This window comes from Scaptodrosophila lebanonensis, unplaced genomic scaffold (genome assembly GCF_003285725.1).
Source record: "Scaptodrosophila lebanonensis strain 11010-0011.00,11010-0021.00 unplaced genomic scaffold, SlebRS2 tig00000053-arrow-pilon, whole genome shotgun sequence".
In the NCBI taxonomy this organism is placed as follows: domain Eukaryota; kingdom Metazoa; phylum Arthropoda; class Insecta; order Diptera; family Drosophilidae; genus Scaptodrosophila; species Scaptodrosophila lebanonensis.
Genome location: NW_022060548.1, coordinates 5,524,094 through 5,537,885, shown reverse-complemented (window position 1 = coordinate 5,537,885; position 13,792 = coordinate 5,524,094). Strand labels below are relative to the sequence as shown.

General features: G+C 35.5%; 2 protein-coding genes across 9 annotated transcripts in view; both read left to right on the top strand.

Moving 5' to 3' along the window:
- Positions 1 to 1,820, top strand: part of LOC115623416 (chloride channel protein 2) — a 30,146-nt gene extending 28,326 nt beyond the window's left edge. For 3 of the 7 annotated variants that reach the window (XM_030517728.1, XM_030517727.1, XM_030517730.1), the window contains 4 exons: positions 152 to 586; positions 804 to 839; positions 944 to 1,177; positions 1,252 to 1,820. In XM_030517728.1, coding sequence (XP_030373588.1) covers positions 152 to 586; positions 804 to 839; positions 944 to 1,177; positions 1,252 to 1,554 — 1,008 coding nt within the window. In that variant the 3' untranslated portion in view covers positions 1,555 to 1,820. Of the gene's footprint in view, positions 1 to 151; positions 587 to 803; positions 840 to 943; positions 1,178 to 1,251 lie in introns of those variants that run through there. The other 4 variants (XM_030517733.1, XM_030517732.1, XM_030517731.1 and 1 more) reach the window with 2 other exon arrangements.
- A 2,236-nt stretch (positions 1,821 to 4,056) lies between these two features.
- LOC115624102 (chloride channel protein 2-like) lies at positions 4,057 to 13,165 on the top strand. Of its 2 annotated transcripts, none has more exons than XM_030518693.1 (12): positions 4,057 to 4,414; positions 7,038 to 7,145; positions 7,811 to 7,976; positions 8,041 to 8,169; positions 8,228 to 8,361; positions 8,421 to 8,577; positions 8,632 to 8,842; positions 8,897 to 8,998; positions 9,060 to 9,294; positions 10,516 to 11,436; positions 12,062 to 12,295; positions 12,357 to 13,165. In XM_030518693.1, exons 1-12 carry the CDS (start codon positions 4,241 to 4,243, stop codon positions 12,618 to 12,620), a joined length of 2,835 nt encoding a protein of 944 aa, XP_030374553.1. In that variant the 5' UTR covers positions 4,057 to 4,240; the 3' UTR covers positions 12,621 to 13,165. The 2 variants fall into 2 exon arrangements, with proteins under 2 accessions (XP_030374553.1, XP_030374554.1); XM_030518694.1 differs by lacking the exon at positions 4,057 to 4,414 and adding an exon at positions 6,593 to 6,731.
- The last annotated feature ends 627 nt before the right edge of the window (positions 13,166 to 13,792 follow it).

Here is a 13,792-nt window from a genome sequence, read left to right as displayed (position 1 = left end):
ATACAAATAGTTACGCATTCCCACCCCCTTGACAATTATAGTGTCATTGCCAATTATTTTTGTAATCTCTTTAAACATCACACGATCCCATAAAAGCAATTCTATTTGCACGCTCATAAACGAGATCTTTAAACATTTTTGTTCCGACAAGCCGCCTGATAAGGACGACAAAGATGAAAGGTGCGTCGTAGCAGAAGATAAAAAAGACACTTTAAAGTCAAACCACGTGCCGTTTAGTGATGTCAATATAGATAAGCCCAGCATTAGATACAAAACAAATAAGGTTTCAGATATAAGTAGAACCGCGAGCAAAATTAATTTAAGCGAGCTCAACAATCAAGATCTTAAGCCAGCCATAAATGATAACCATATAGAACCCACGAAGAAAAAGGTTAGAAAAATCAAGTTTAGTAACGAGGTGAAGGTCAAAGATTCTCCAAATCATGGCTATACTACCGATAAGATAAGCGATAGCGAGCTCGAGACAAATGATTGTGGTTACACGATAGAAGATGTCGATGAGAAATCTAGCATTGACGGGAACTATGGAAGTGGAACAAGTGAGAATGAAGAACTGGCCCGTGTGGTAAGTAAAATGTGGGTCAAGACAGGCAAATAAATTGCACACAAATGTCTGGCCATATTCATAGCTCCAATTTTGTTTTTGTCTATATGTGCCACACATTAACACTAATGGGTCCTGGAGTTGGTTTACAAATAAGTCTAACATTTCCTATTTTCTTTTCTATCTACATCTCTACCTTCTGTCCCTATATTATCATGCATACGAATCCATTAAACAGACAACGGGTCCTAAAAAAATGAAATCGGTGCAGTTGGTATGTAAAAATTACCATTTAGCTCTACAAAGCGACAACTTCTATATAAAAGCCCTCATGGATTGAAAATGTTCACTCGATAATTTTGCTGTTCGTCCTTCTAGCCCCGCGAACGTGTCATAGATATGTCGCCAGAGGATCAAAAGCAATGGGAACTCGAGGAAATGCTTAAGCCTATTGATTTGGAAAGGGCTCAAGTACATATCGATCCATCACCTTTCCAGTTAGTGGAACGCACTTCCATACTTAAAGTACACTCACTCTTTTCCATGGTGGGCATCAATCATGCGTATGTGACAAAAATCGGACGTCTGGTTGGAGTTGTGGGTCTTAAAGAGGTACCAACCAACACTTCAATGCCCAAGCAATCGCTTTTTAAACAATATTTTCAAAAAAAAAAATACCTTTTCAGCTTCGCAAGGCCATTGAGGATATAAACAGCAATAGCTTTGTGGTGCCACCACGCGATGAGGAGATTCACAACAAGCCGTCGGTAGAAAAGCCTCTGCTAATGCCCAATGCCAGCGATAAAGCCGTTGATATGACAGTCACTTCAATGGACTCGGCTCTCTCGAATTCAGACAACTGCTCCGATATCGAACTGGAGCATATGAAGACAGAGAAGACGGCGATAGTAACGCTGCCGCCTCAAGAACCCTGTGGTAATACAAATTCAGCGACAGACACAAGCTCAGATATGGGAAAACATGTTTAAGCCTCTCCAATAACACGCTGCGTTGAGTCAACCAGAGACAAGAACAATAAATATTATGCATACGCAGCTTTAGGTTTGTTAAGTACTATACACCTAAATAAAATACATTTTACTTTATGTCATAATTTTAATTAATTTAGACACAGCAATTTGTTATGTATTTATATCTCGTTAGTGTATAAAGTCAAAAATATCGTGATGTACATTTAAGTTCAAATTGTAAACGAAATAAATTCGCAACTACAAATGAGTTGAGAGTATAAGTAGAGATTATAGTTGTATTCTGATTAGTGAACAGCTCTTATCTGCTGATTCAATCATCTCTACTCTTTCAAATTAGGGGCATAAATGGGTGATTATATCGCGTCTGTTGCCTGAAATAAAATGTCTGGAGCTACTCATTACTCATCATCTGGCACAGTAACTGATCATCTCTATCTATTTAAGAACATACCTGCATAAATAGAAACCTATCTGAATTAATGAAGAGCTTTTCAAATAAATTATCAACCAGCAGTTGATAACTTTAATAATAGACTTTAATTACCGAAGGTGGGGAACTATAGTAATATGAAGATATTAATTATTGTACACCCTGCTTCTGCAAATTATAATGAGAGTAAACATAGTAGTTTAAGAGTTCCGGGTATTTTCTGTCAAATATTAATTCCAAATTTGAATTTCCAAATTTTGTTACAGTCTCATGAAAGAAAACAGAAACTCCAGTTATGAATGAATATGGTAAGCCTTTAAGTAAGCGTTGTCTTCCCATTATCGGCAAAGTTTGGACGAAAATATGCGTAGGAAAATATTCCCTAGACATGAAATACAAATACGGTAACGTATTGGTTGAGCAAGGAGTCTCATATGTCGTATTTAAAGCGGATGCCAGTGAATATCTTGTATCGATGGGTGAAAGCGCTTTAAATAAAAAAGATAAAGTCATTCTCAGCTCCAGCGGAACATTTCTCGGTGTGGATAAATCGCCAATTGAGAGGGGACAAGGCATAGGTTGTATCAACTTTTTATTGCGCTTTACGGATGATTTAATTAAGGAGTGCATGAAAAAAACGTTGCCCAAAGCCAAATTAACAGTGTTAAACTATCCCCAATATTCTGTGTCACGCACCTTGCTTCTAAAAGATTCCGATTCCGATGATGCTGATGGTTCCGATAATGCAATAACAATACGCTATAGCTATTGGCCTTTAATAGTCGTTGGCATGTTTTTGATAATCCTGGTGTGCCGTTGGAGAAGATGAATTTAATAAACAATACACGACTAAAATTAAATTAATCAGAATGTTTTATTTATAATCATGGTAATGTATTGGAAAAAATTATGTAAGCCCGCTGTAATTTCAGAATCAGAACTTGAATTTATTCTTTTACGTTAATCTATTTAAATGTAATATTTTGAAAGCTAGATTAGCTAGCTAAATTATAAGTAAGTATAATATACATATATGGAATATATAATTTATCACAGCTCTCAATAACAGAACGATTTTATAAAACAATTTAATTCATATTAATAATCAAAGTGTATTATTAAAAACGGATTCCGATAATTCATTATCATTTTAAGACCCGAAACTGTTAAGGAATGCTGATCAAGATATATTTATATCGGGTCTATTAGAGGTAAAAACAAAATAAGGATGAGTATATTTATACCCTAAAACCTAAGGGTATACTAGTTTCGTGCAAATGTATGTAACACACAAAAGGAGGCTTGGAAAATCCCCCAAAGTATACTCGTATATATTATTGATTAGTAAGACAAGACGAATCGATTTAGAACAAGTTTTTTTTTCTAATGAAACCTCCTTCCGTAATTCAGGGAATTTTCAAATTTGGCAAGTACATCCCATTAGTGCTTATGTGTACTCGTGTAAAGTTTTTATAAAGTTATAGCCATAACTGTGATCTCTTCCCAAACTCTGCCTGTTGTTGTTCTTTTGCTATTAATTTTATTTAAATAGTTTAATTTTTAATGAAATTAACAGCCACAATTTTTTAAAATTTTTAGTGGCAGTACAGGAGTACAGGGTATTTAAAAGTTGATTCTACTCGACTCTAGCACTCCTTTCTTGTTTAAAGATGGAATTAGCGCCCAAAGCTTACTCGCGCTACAAAGCTCAAAAAGAAAAACGTTTAATTCAACAAAGTCTGGATGATATCATTAATGGGCTAATGCACATACAAGTACGAGTATATTCGGAGCAAATAGCTATTAATTACAAAGACAAAAGAGAGTAAACTTCTAGTACCCACTCTGTCGCTTCAAAAGAAAAGCTACTGGAAGTTATCACATACGTTCAAATTGATGGTTGACAGAAGCAGCAGGCGCAGCGACGGCGACGGCGGCAGCGGCAGCGAAAATGCTTTTATGGACGAATTCAGTCGCGACGACTTGAAATTTTTGGGTCATACTTACTTCGATACTTCCACCGAGAAGCACGGAATCGGTGTACGCTGTTGCTGAACATAATCTTAAGTACTATCTTTAGAATGTACGATAAGAGAGGACACTCCTCATCGGGCTCCTTGCAATAAAGTGCCAAAGTACTCGTCTAGTATTATAATATAATTTGATTTGATATCAAATAAGTGTCCTTGTGTTATTGACTGCCGGTCCGTCAATAGCAACATTGTGATATTAATTAATTAAATAACCCTCAAAATGAAGTTCGACGAGAACGATCGTAAATCTCTCATCGAGTCCTTGCCAAACTCACAGCCACAAATCCAATCAACACCCCAAAGGCAATCCGACGACGATCCACACTATCAACAGACGGAATCCTTCGTAGCCGCGGCCAATATAGAGAATGGCTTAAGGCAAAATCCAGCGCTGGTAAGTAAAGAGCGACCTTGAAAGGATACTGAAATCTTCAACAAAGCAGCTATTAAAATATTTTTTAAGATGATGATCTTTGGTTTAAAGAGACTATCTACAGAATAAATGAAGAAATTTTGTACTTTTTTAAATAATTTTTTTTAATTATACGAAATAGCATAAATCAAAGAAAAGATAAGGAGTTATAAGAAGTTATGAGATTTTCTTTGATATAGATTTTTCTCACATACATTTTATTAAACTTTTCCAACGAATTCGTAATACATAAAAATATAAAACCGAGTCTTAACGATACAAGTTTAAAATCTGACCCGAACTTTGCAGTACCTGCAAGTGTGTTTGATTATTATATAATAATTTGCTAGATCCTTGCTTGGATACAGGCTGATATGCCTCCATCGATTTGTCTACACATGCTGATAATGCTGATAAAGAGAATTTATACATTATTAGGAAGCAGCTTTAAAACAATTAACAGTATGCTAATTAAATCAGTACTCTTGATGTGCAAATGTGCAACCCTTATAAGTTGTGAAATGACAATTACATATTTATTTAGAATATGGAAACTAAGTGCATCGAATGCAAATCAACAATTTTTCCAAACCAACTCGAACGCATTTTCCCCTTTATTGAGCCAAAATTTCCTAATTTGTGCACAACCCAATTCATAGCTTTAATATTTTGCACTGAGCTTTAATGGGAAGAAAGGAGTAATTAGTATATGTTTATAAATAAAATATTAAATTCTGAAAATGTTCTGTTTTTAGACCAGAAGTCGATTTTCGCAAAAAATTTAGAACAGTTCTTAAAATGCTCTCTGTAAGTTCTAGACTAAAAACGTTTTCTTTTTATTTCTGGATACACCACGATTTTATCCCACTTCTATGCCAAATTCGACCCAATTTGCTTGAATTGAAAGCAATTGAATAGAATTACCAAGGAGTTAAAAAACCTGTACATATTTAAATGCCACTCGAAACTAATTATCCGTCAACTCAATCAATGATTTTGTAGAACTGAGCGGTATATTTGGGGTCTTCATTTTTTATATTAAGTATATACTTAGCATACGTCGATTAAATGAAAATGTTGATTAATGAGGACTCATTAACTCATTCCCATTTAAACGAACCAGTCCAGAAACTTTGATGTGTTTTTTAAAAAGTGTTAACGAAGGAAAGGTATTTTTAAATGTAATTTCACATTAGCAATAAACCAAAGATAATCATAAACTAAATTAATGGTAGCATAAGGGATAGCCATCAATTAATTTTAATTGAACCTTTAAACTTCCTCAAGTCTTCATCATTAAAGCAAATTAATTTTAGATGCCTATATTTGACAGAGTTTGAAATCGTTCTTAAGTAACTTTGTAGACTTTTTTTTGTATTTTGAGATAAACATGACTGATGTTGATGAAGGAATTCTCCTACACCTAAGCAAGGTCTTTAAAGATCATTAACTTTAAAGAGTTATATATTCTTATTAACATTAATATTAAGAATTAAACATCCGAAAGTTAATCAGCCATTTCTACGAATTAATAGTATTACTATGAATATTTAGAGATAAACATAATGAAGGAATTCTCCTGCTTATAAACAAGCCTTTTAAAAAACAATAATTTTGTAGAATTACTCGTATACATTTTATTGTTAATAATAGGAGATAAACAACAGAATGTTCATAAAGAAACATCTCTAAACTTTAACAATGCCAAAACAATTAATATTAAAAGGCAAACATCAGTCAGTTGATGAAGAAAGATCACTAAGGCAAGTATCCTTGAAAAGTGTTTGCAATTTAAAAAAAAAAACAAAAAACTGCTACTATGTTTACTTCTTTTGGCAATTTCGCTATTTCGCGACACAAACTCAAATTTAATTAACGCGTAACGCGGCGTACACCTGTTTGGGTTGAAAAATTGTAAATAACATTTGAATGAAGTCATAATAGCATATGCATGCTCGTGCTGTCTGGTTGTCAGCTGCTTTAATTACATATGACACTTTTTTTTATTAGCATAGATTAAATATTTAAATTTGTGATCACGTGAAAATGTGACTCTTACTACTTGTATATATTGAATTTGTGTACTGAGCCGTAGCCGAGTCTTACGGTCTGGTTGTGTGCCACGCATTGTACGCGTAGTTCTAAATATGTTAATTTTACAATAATTGCTAACAACAAACAATTAACGCGATCGCGTTGACATCGGTTTATTTTAGCATAAGGCTGAGAATTGTTTGCGTAAACAAAATTTTGAGGAATCGGTTTTGTCAGGATTGTGCTGGAAAACAGGAAAACATCCGTGAGCGTGCATTCAATTAATTCATTCTAAATATTTACAAAGTTATATTGGAAATACAACGTAAATTGTTATGTAAATTTCATTTATAAAGATTTCATATACTACCCTAATTTCGCAATGATTTCCTGAAATATAACTGAAACTTTTTTGTTTTAGGTTTCTCGTTTTTTCACGATCTTGGTTTAAACTAACTAACTACCTTATTATTAATTTTCAGTTATTTGTTCAAGAAAATATAATTTTCTTTCCCTATTTATTAACAACTTCTTAACACTTTCTTTTATAATCTAACAACATTATTTACAGTCCTATCGTCGCTATACAAAGGAACTAGAAAAATTTGCTAGGGCACAAGCAAAGCAGCTCCAAATACTGGAGAAAATACGCAAACAGGAAGATAAGGAGCGGAATAAGGTAAAGCGTTGAGAGCTTTTTAAAAAAAAATCCGTTTTATAAATTTAAAAAAGTTTTAAATTTCGAAATATATATTATAGGGCTCAACATTTATTTTCCAATACTTCTTATTGTTATTTAAATGCCAATAGCTAATTTATTTTTTCAATCGACCTGCGTTTATTTGTCTTGTAGGGATAGTTTTCTGAAATTTGAAAATTATTTTAAATTTGAAGTAATATTTTGGATATTTTCTGAACAGCCCACAAACGAATCTTCCAACTAAACTTTCTTTATAAAATAACAGAAACTGGAAATGCTAAAATGTTTGTAAGCCTTTCCAAAATTGTTATTTTTTTTATTTTAGTAACTATATTTATTTATTTTTTATTTATATTTTTTTTATTATTATTACCGTTCTATTTCTACTTCACCCTCCTGGCTCTCTCACGAGTTCCTTATTGACAATATAGAGTATCTATCGGATATTTTGTTTGCTCAGGAACTGCTGGGACAGCAACCTTCGCCCAAATATAGTACCTCCTTCTCTCTTTTTCCGCTTTATATATTTTTTTATTATTACTACCGTTCTTGTTATTGTCGTACTATGTACTTGACCCTCCTGGCTCTCTCACGAGTTCCTTATTGACAATATATAGTATTTATCGGATATTTTGTTTGCTCAGGAACTGCTGGGACAGCAACCTTCGCCCAAATATCGCTTTCAAACATGGATCAAGATGTATATATTGACACGTCTACGCGATGATTGGATATTTTTAGCCGTACTGGGCATTACGATGGCTCTCTTCTCATTTATCATGGACGAAGGCATCCAGATGTGCTTGCATGGTAGGTTTTCGAGGGCTAATACGATTATCTAACAAACTTATCAACTCTTTTTGAAATATTTCAGCACAACTCTGGCTCTACCGGGATCTTACATCACATATTGCTTTACAGTACTTAGCCTGGGTGTCGGTTCCAATCTGCTTAATACTATTTGCCATTGGGTTTGTGCATTATGTGGGACCGCAGAGTGCGGGTAAGTTTTGAAACCTCACATTGATGACTTCAAAGAGCTGATCTCAAACTTTATTTAGGATCTGGCATACCTGAGATGAGAACCATACTTCGCGGCGCTACACTCAAAGATTATCTCTCGCTTAATACCTTGATAGCCAAAATGGTGGGCTTGACAGCAGTTTTGGGCAGTGGCATGCCTTTGGGAAAGGAAGTATGTTCAGAATTACTTGTATTAAATGCAAGGACAATCACTAAATCTTTATATCTTAGGGGCCGTTTGTGCATATAGCAAGCATTGTGGCAGAATTGTTGAGTAAACTTGCCACTCCATTCCATGGAATCTATGAGAATAAATCTCGCAATTCGGAAATGTTAGCTGCGGCCTGTGCCGTGGGTCTAGGCGCTTGTTTTTCAGCCCCCATTGGAGGTAAATGTTTTTATAGATTCTTAAGAAAAACTTAGAAAACAACTTTGTCCTTAGGTGTGCTTTTCAGCATTGAAGTAACGACCACATATTTTGCGGTTCGCAATTATTGGCGCGGTTTCTTTGCCTGCGTAGTCGGGGCGACTGTGGTGCGACTTCAGGCCGTGTGGTTCCAAGACGCCGATACTGTGCGTTCCCTTTATCCGACATATATCACCACCGAGTTCCCATATGATCCACAAGAGCTGTTCATCTTCGTCATTGTTGGGTAATAGCTTTACGCATTTTTGAGAAAACCTTTTTTTAAGCTTTAGCTTTTTAGCGTTCTTTGTGGCTTATTGGCCGCCTTCTTTGTTTGGGTTCATCGGCAATATGTACTCTTTATGCGAGCCAACAAGTTGATGGGAAAATTGCTGAGCAAGAAGTAAAATTCATGCTGGATATACAAATAAAGAATATATATTTAAAGTGATTTTTTCCAACAGCCGCTTTATATATCCCGCAATTATAACTTTAATCATCTCCTCAATAACCTTCCCACTGGGCGGCGGCCAATTTATGAGTGGCGAGATCGACTCTCCGCAGCAATTGACGCAACTCTTTAGCAACTTTACCTGGACCAGCAAGGATTTGAATATGGCACAGATGGATATAGTTTCTAACTGGTCGAGCGACTACAGCAGCATTTTCATCAATCTCATCTGCTTTACACTCTTCCATGTAAGTTTATGGTTGGTTTCTGATAAAGAAACTTCCAATAGAGCTATCTCACGATTAAAATATTGATCACAAATGTGTTCGAATGATCCAAACATTATTTATACACTAAGAAAATGGCCCAATAGAACTATTGTTTTTATCTCTCAATTACAATATTGATCACAAATGTGCTCGAATAATCCAAACATTCGGCGCGTTTAGCAGGTCGTAGCGATTGGCGATTTGTGATTGATAATTACTGATTTCACCTGTTGACCGCTGTGATTTATGATACGGATAAGTAAAAATGTCAATCGAAATCACAAAACAAAAATCGGTAAAATATGAGATGCTTCGGCCCAAATCATCAGCTAGCTGTCAAACTAATCCCCATAGAATTATTGAAAGCTGCTCCGCTGTATTTGGATCCTATGTTGATTCTCCATTTGTTTGACTGCACGCGTTGCAAATTAGAAAACATACATTCTAAAGCTTCTTCTTATATCTAATTGCTATCGATAACAGGTAACAATTCATTCATTGATTAATTCAGTATGGAAAATGGATAATTCACAATGGTATTAATACTAGTTACAATAATTGGCAGTTGGTTATTGATTAAATTCAAATTAATTAATTAAATGCGTTTCTTCTTATATCTAATTGCTAATCGATAACAGGTAACAATTCATTCATTGATTAATTCAGTATGGAAAATGGATAATTCACAATGGTATTAATACTAGTTACAATAATTGGCAGTTGGTTGTTGTTTAAATTCAAATTAATTAATTAAATGCGCTTATGGCCGCAACATACTCCCGACCTTGGAAGCTCCTTCCAACACCAGTCTAGCATTCTCCGTCTAGAGGTAAGGGACATATTTTGTACACGTTCCGCTTGCGATAGCCATTCTTGGTTTTAAGAGTCACCACTTTAACCACACCATCGGTTCCTGGTACCCATTGCCCCAGCGGCTAGTTGTCCTCCGCAATCAACGCGAGAGAGCCTAAATTCACATTTTTGGACAGGACATGCCATTTTGTCCGCTCTTGTAGTAAAGTCAGGTATTCTACCGCCCAACGCTTCCAAAATGCGTTCTACACCGGTAGAATTCGCTTCAAATGATAAGTCATGGACATATTACTACGACCTAACCCCATTATTTAAACACTAAGAAAATGAACCCCTTGTGTATCTTTATAGAAGCTTACAAGTTTCCTTCTCGCCCGCTCCTTTCAGTTCTTCTTCTCCATTATCGGTTCCACAATGGCGTTACCTCATGGCATGTTTATACCAGCGCTTAAGATTGGTGGCGGCTTTGGTCGTTTGATTGGCGAAAGCTTGGCATTGTGGCTGCCCCAAGGCTTCAGTTTTCCCACTCTGGCGCCCATCATACCCGGGGGCTATGCTATAGTCGGTGCCGCCGCTTTTTCCGGCGCCGTCACCCGCTCCATTTGTGTGGCGGTCGTCGTATTCGAGATAACGGGCCAGATCGCATATCTCGTGCCGGTCATGATTGCCGTACTTGTGTCGAATGCCGTCGCCTCTCTGCTGCAGCCCTCCATGTATGATAGTGTGACGAAACTGAAGAATCTGCCGTACCTGCCGGATCTGCTGCCGTCTAACTCCTGCATATATAACATATTTGTGGAGGACTTTATGGTTCGAGATGTTAAGTACATTTGGCAGGGCATTACGTACCAGAAGCTCAAGGAGGTGCTGAAAGCGAATAAGACTCTGCGCTGCTTGCCGTTGGTCGACAATCCACACGATATGATCCTGTTGGGTTCCGTGCACCGTCACGATCTCATCAACCTAATTCAGGAGCACATCGGACGCGACAGACGTCTTCAGGTGGCCCAGCAGTGGCAACAGGAGGTCGACGAGCAACGTGCTCGCGAGCAGGCCAAGGACTATCAAGGCTCAGCCAACAACGAACGTCGTCCTTCACGCTTTGAGGTTGTGGCAGCCACCGATCTCCTGCATCTGCGTCAGATCGCTAATGACGAGATGTTGCCCCCGAATAGGCGTGCGGAGGCGCTAATCAATACACTAAGCCCAAGAAAATCTATTTTGCTGAATAGGAATTCAACGGATGAACAAACCGATCCTGAAGGAGGTGATAATGAAGCAGCGAACATTTCCAAGAGGGTACAGCTGGTAAGTTATATATTATAACATTTTGGAGAAATCAATAAATAACATCAATAAATATCATTACATTAGAAAGCGACCAAAAGTCATAAATTGTTGCACAAATTTGGGGCAATTCGTTTTTATATAAGATTGGTATACTGAAATTAACAGGTATAAAAACTAAAACTAAAGGGCTTAAACAATTATTTAAAACACTTCTGGTATAAAATAGTCCCAATAAAAAACTCATCTTCTAAATAAAAGGGACGAATTAACATTACAATTTATAAGCGAATAGTCCGAGTTGAGAAATATTTTTCTAATGTTTATTTAATTTTAATATAAGCAATTATATAATATATTTAATTATATTAGAAAGAAAATTAGGGTTAGTTGCCTTTACTTTTATTTCAAGGGCGATTTTTTATAGTTAATGGCAGTTCAATTTTTTCTAAGAATACTCTTTTAGATAGAATTATTATTTATTACTTGCGTAAAATAGTTTTTAAATTATCTTCAATTTCTAGCCCAACGATTTATATATACAAGTATTTATATGCAGTTCATTTTTTTCTAAGCATACTCTTTCAGATAGAAGTATTATTTATTACTTGCGTAAAATAATTTTTAAATTATCTTCAATTTCTAGCCAGGCGATCGTGTCGTTGATATGTCCGCTGAAATGCAAGAGAAATGGGAACGCGATGAAATGCTGAAAACCGTAAATTTAGACAAGTCACAGATAAATATAGATCCAGCGCCCTTCCAACTGGTTGAACGCACATCCATGCTGAAGGCCCACTCACTCTTCTTCATGATGGGCATTAATCATGCGTATGTAACCAATATCGGACGACTTGTGGGTGTTGTGAGCCTCAAGGAGGTGAGATATTATCAACTATATACATATATATCTTTTAAAAACAATTAATTAATTTTTACAGCTCCGCAATGTTATTGAGAAGGCAAATGTTAATAATGTAGCGGTACAAAACCCGCGGGAGGAGTTACCCGAGGAAAAAGCTTTATTGTCTCCTAGTCATACAGCAGTTGATCTGACGATTACGACAATAGACTCAAGCATCACCCAGATCGATCTAGGTAGTAGCTACGAGTCGGCGAATGTAGGAGCTGGGCTCAACATAGCGTCTCAGAGTTCATATTCTCAAACGAATGCGAATGAAAATAAGAAGAGCTCTGATGTTTAGACTAAGAATCTTGTGTAATTTTTAGTGTGGGGAGTATTCTTAAGGAGACATATTGATATCAATTCAAAGAGATGCATAAATATGTAAAATGGGTATTGCCGATCTTGATTTTTTTTTTATTTTGATCACTAAAAATCCTAAAATAACCAAAAACTTACACTTTATTCCTCTCAAATCTAATCTAATAATATTCGAATCAGATGTATTCAGCTGTTGTCGCCTAACTGCTAACTTTTTATTTCGTATGGAATGATACGATATTTCACTTGAGATGATATACCAAGACGTAGTTGATCAATTAAATTATTTTCATATATCATAGGAAATCAGCTGACTAGCAGCTGATGCTTGATTTTTGTCTATTTAGACATATTAGGAATACCCAAAACAGCTGACGAGCAGCACATACTTAAAACAAAAAATCAGAATAAACTTAACTTAAATCGGAAATACCCGCAATGGATCTATAGATTAGATCAATCCCATCAATCAGTGGTTGTAAGGGTTTAACTTTGAAATAAAATACAACTGGTTAACATTTTTTATATTTTGCATTTTTATTGACTTTTTCTCGATTTTTTTTTTTGTTTTTTTTTATATTTTTTTATGTATAAAACAATATCTCTTCGTTTGTCGCTTCTTTTTATTACAATTCAGTTGTGGTGATAATTTAAAAACAATTTGCTTTCATTCACAATTCATATGATAGTTCTTTCATACAATTACTTTTATTTTACTCATTTGATTCATTTATGAAACTGTTTGCATTTGTAATAATTTTTTTGTTTTTTTTTTTCGTTTTGTTACTCGTTACATTCATTCGCATTCGCGCATTCTCGCTCGTTCTCTCACACTCAAAAAGCAGCGCTTGCCCAATTGTAACGGCAAATATTCAATTTAGCTGACATTCCAAAATTACAGTTGCATTTACTTATACAGCTAGTAGTTGTGTTTTGATGGGCTTGTATGCATGTGTGTATACGAGTCTGTGTGTGTGTGAGTGTGAATGTGTCTGTGTGCCTGTATTTGTGTGTGGAGCGCTGCTTCTTTAACATGTTTTAGTTAAACTTTTTGTTCCGTTGCGAAACGTTTCTCACAGTTTTACAAATTAAAACAAGAGCTTTAATTAGTTTTCATTATAACTGCTTGCAAATAAATTATTGATTTTATTC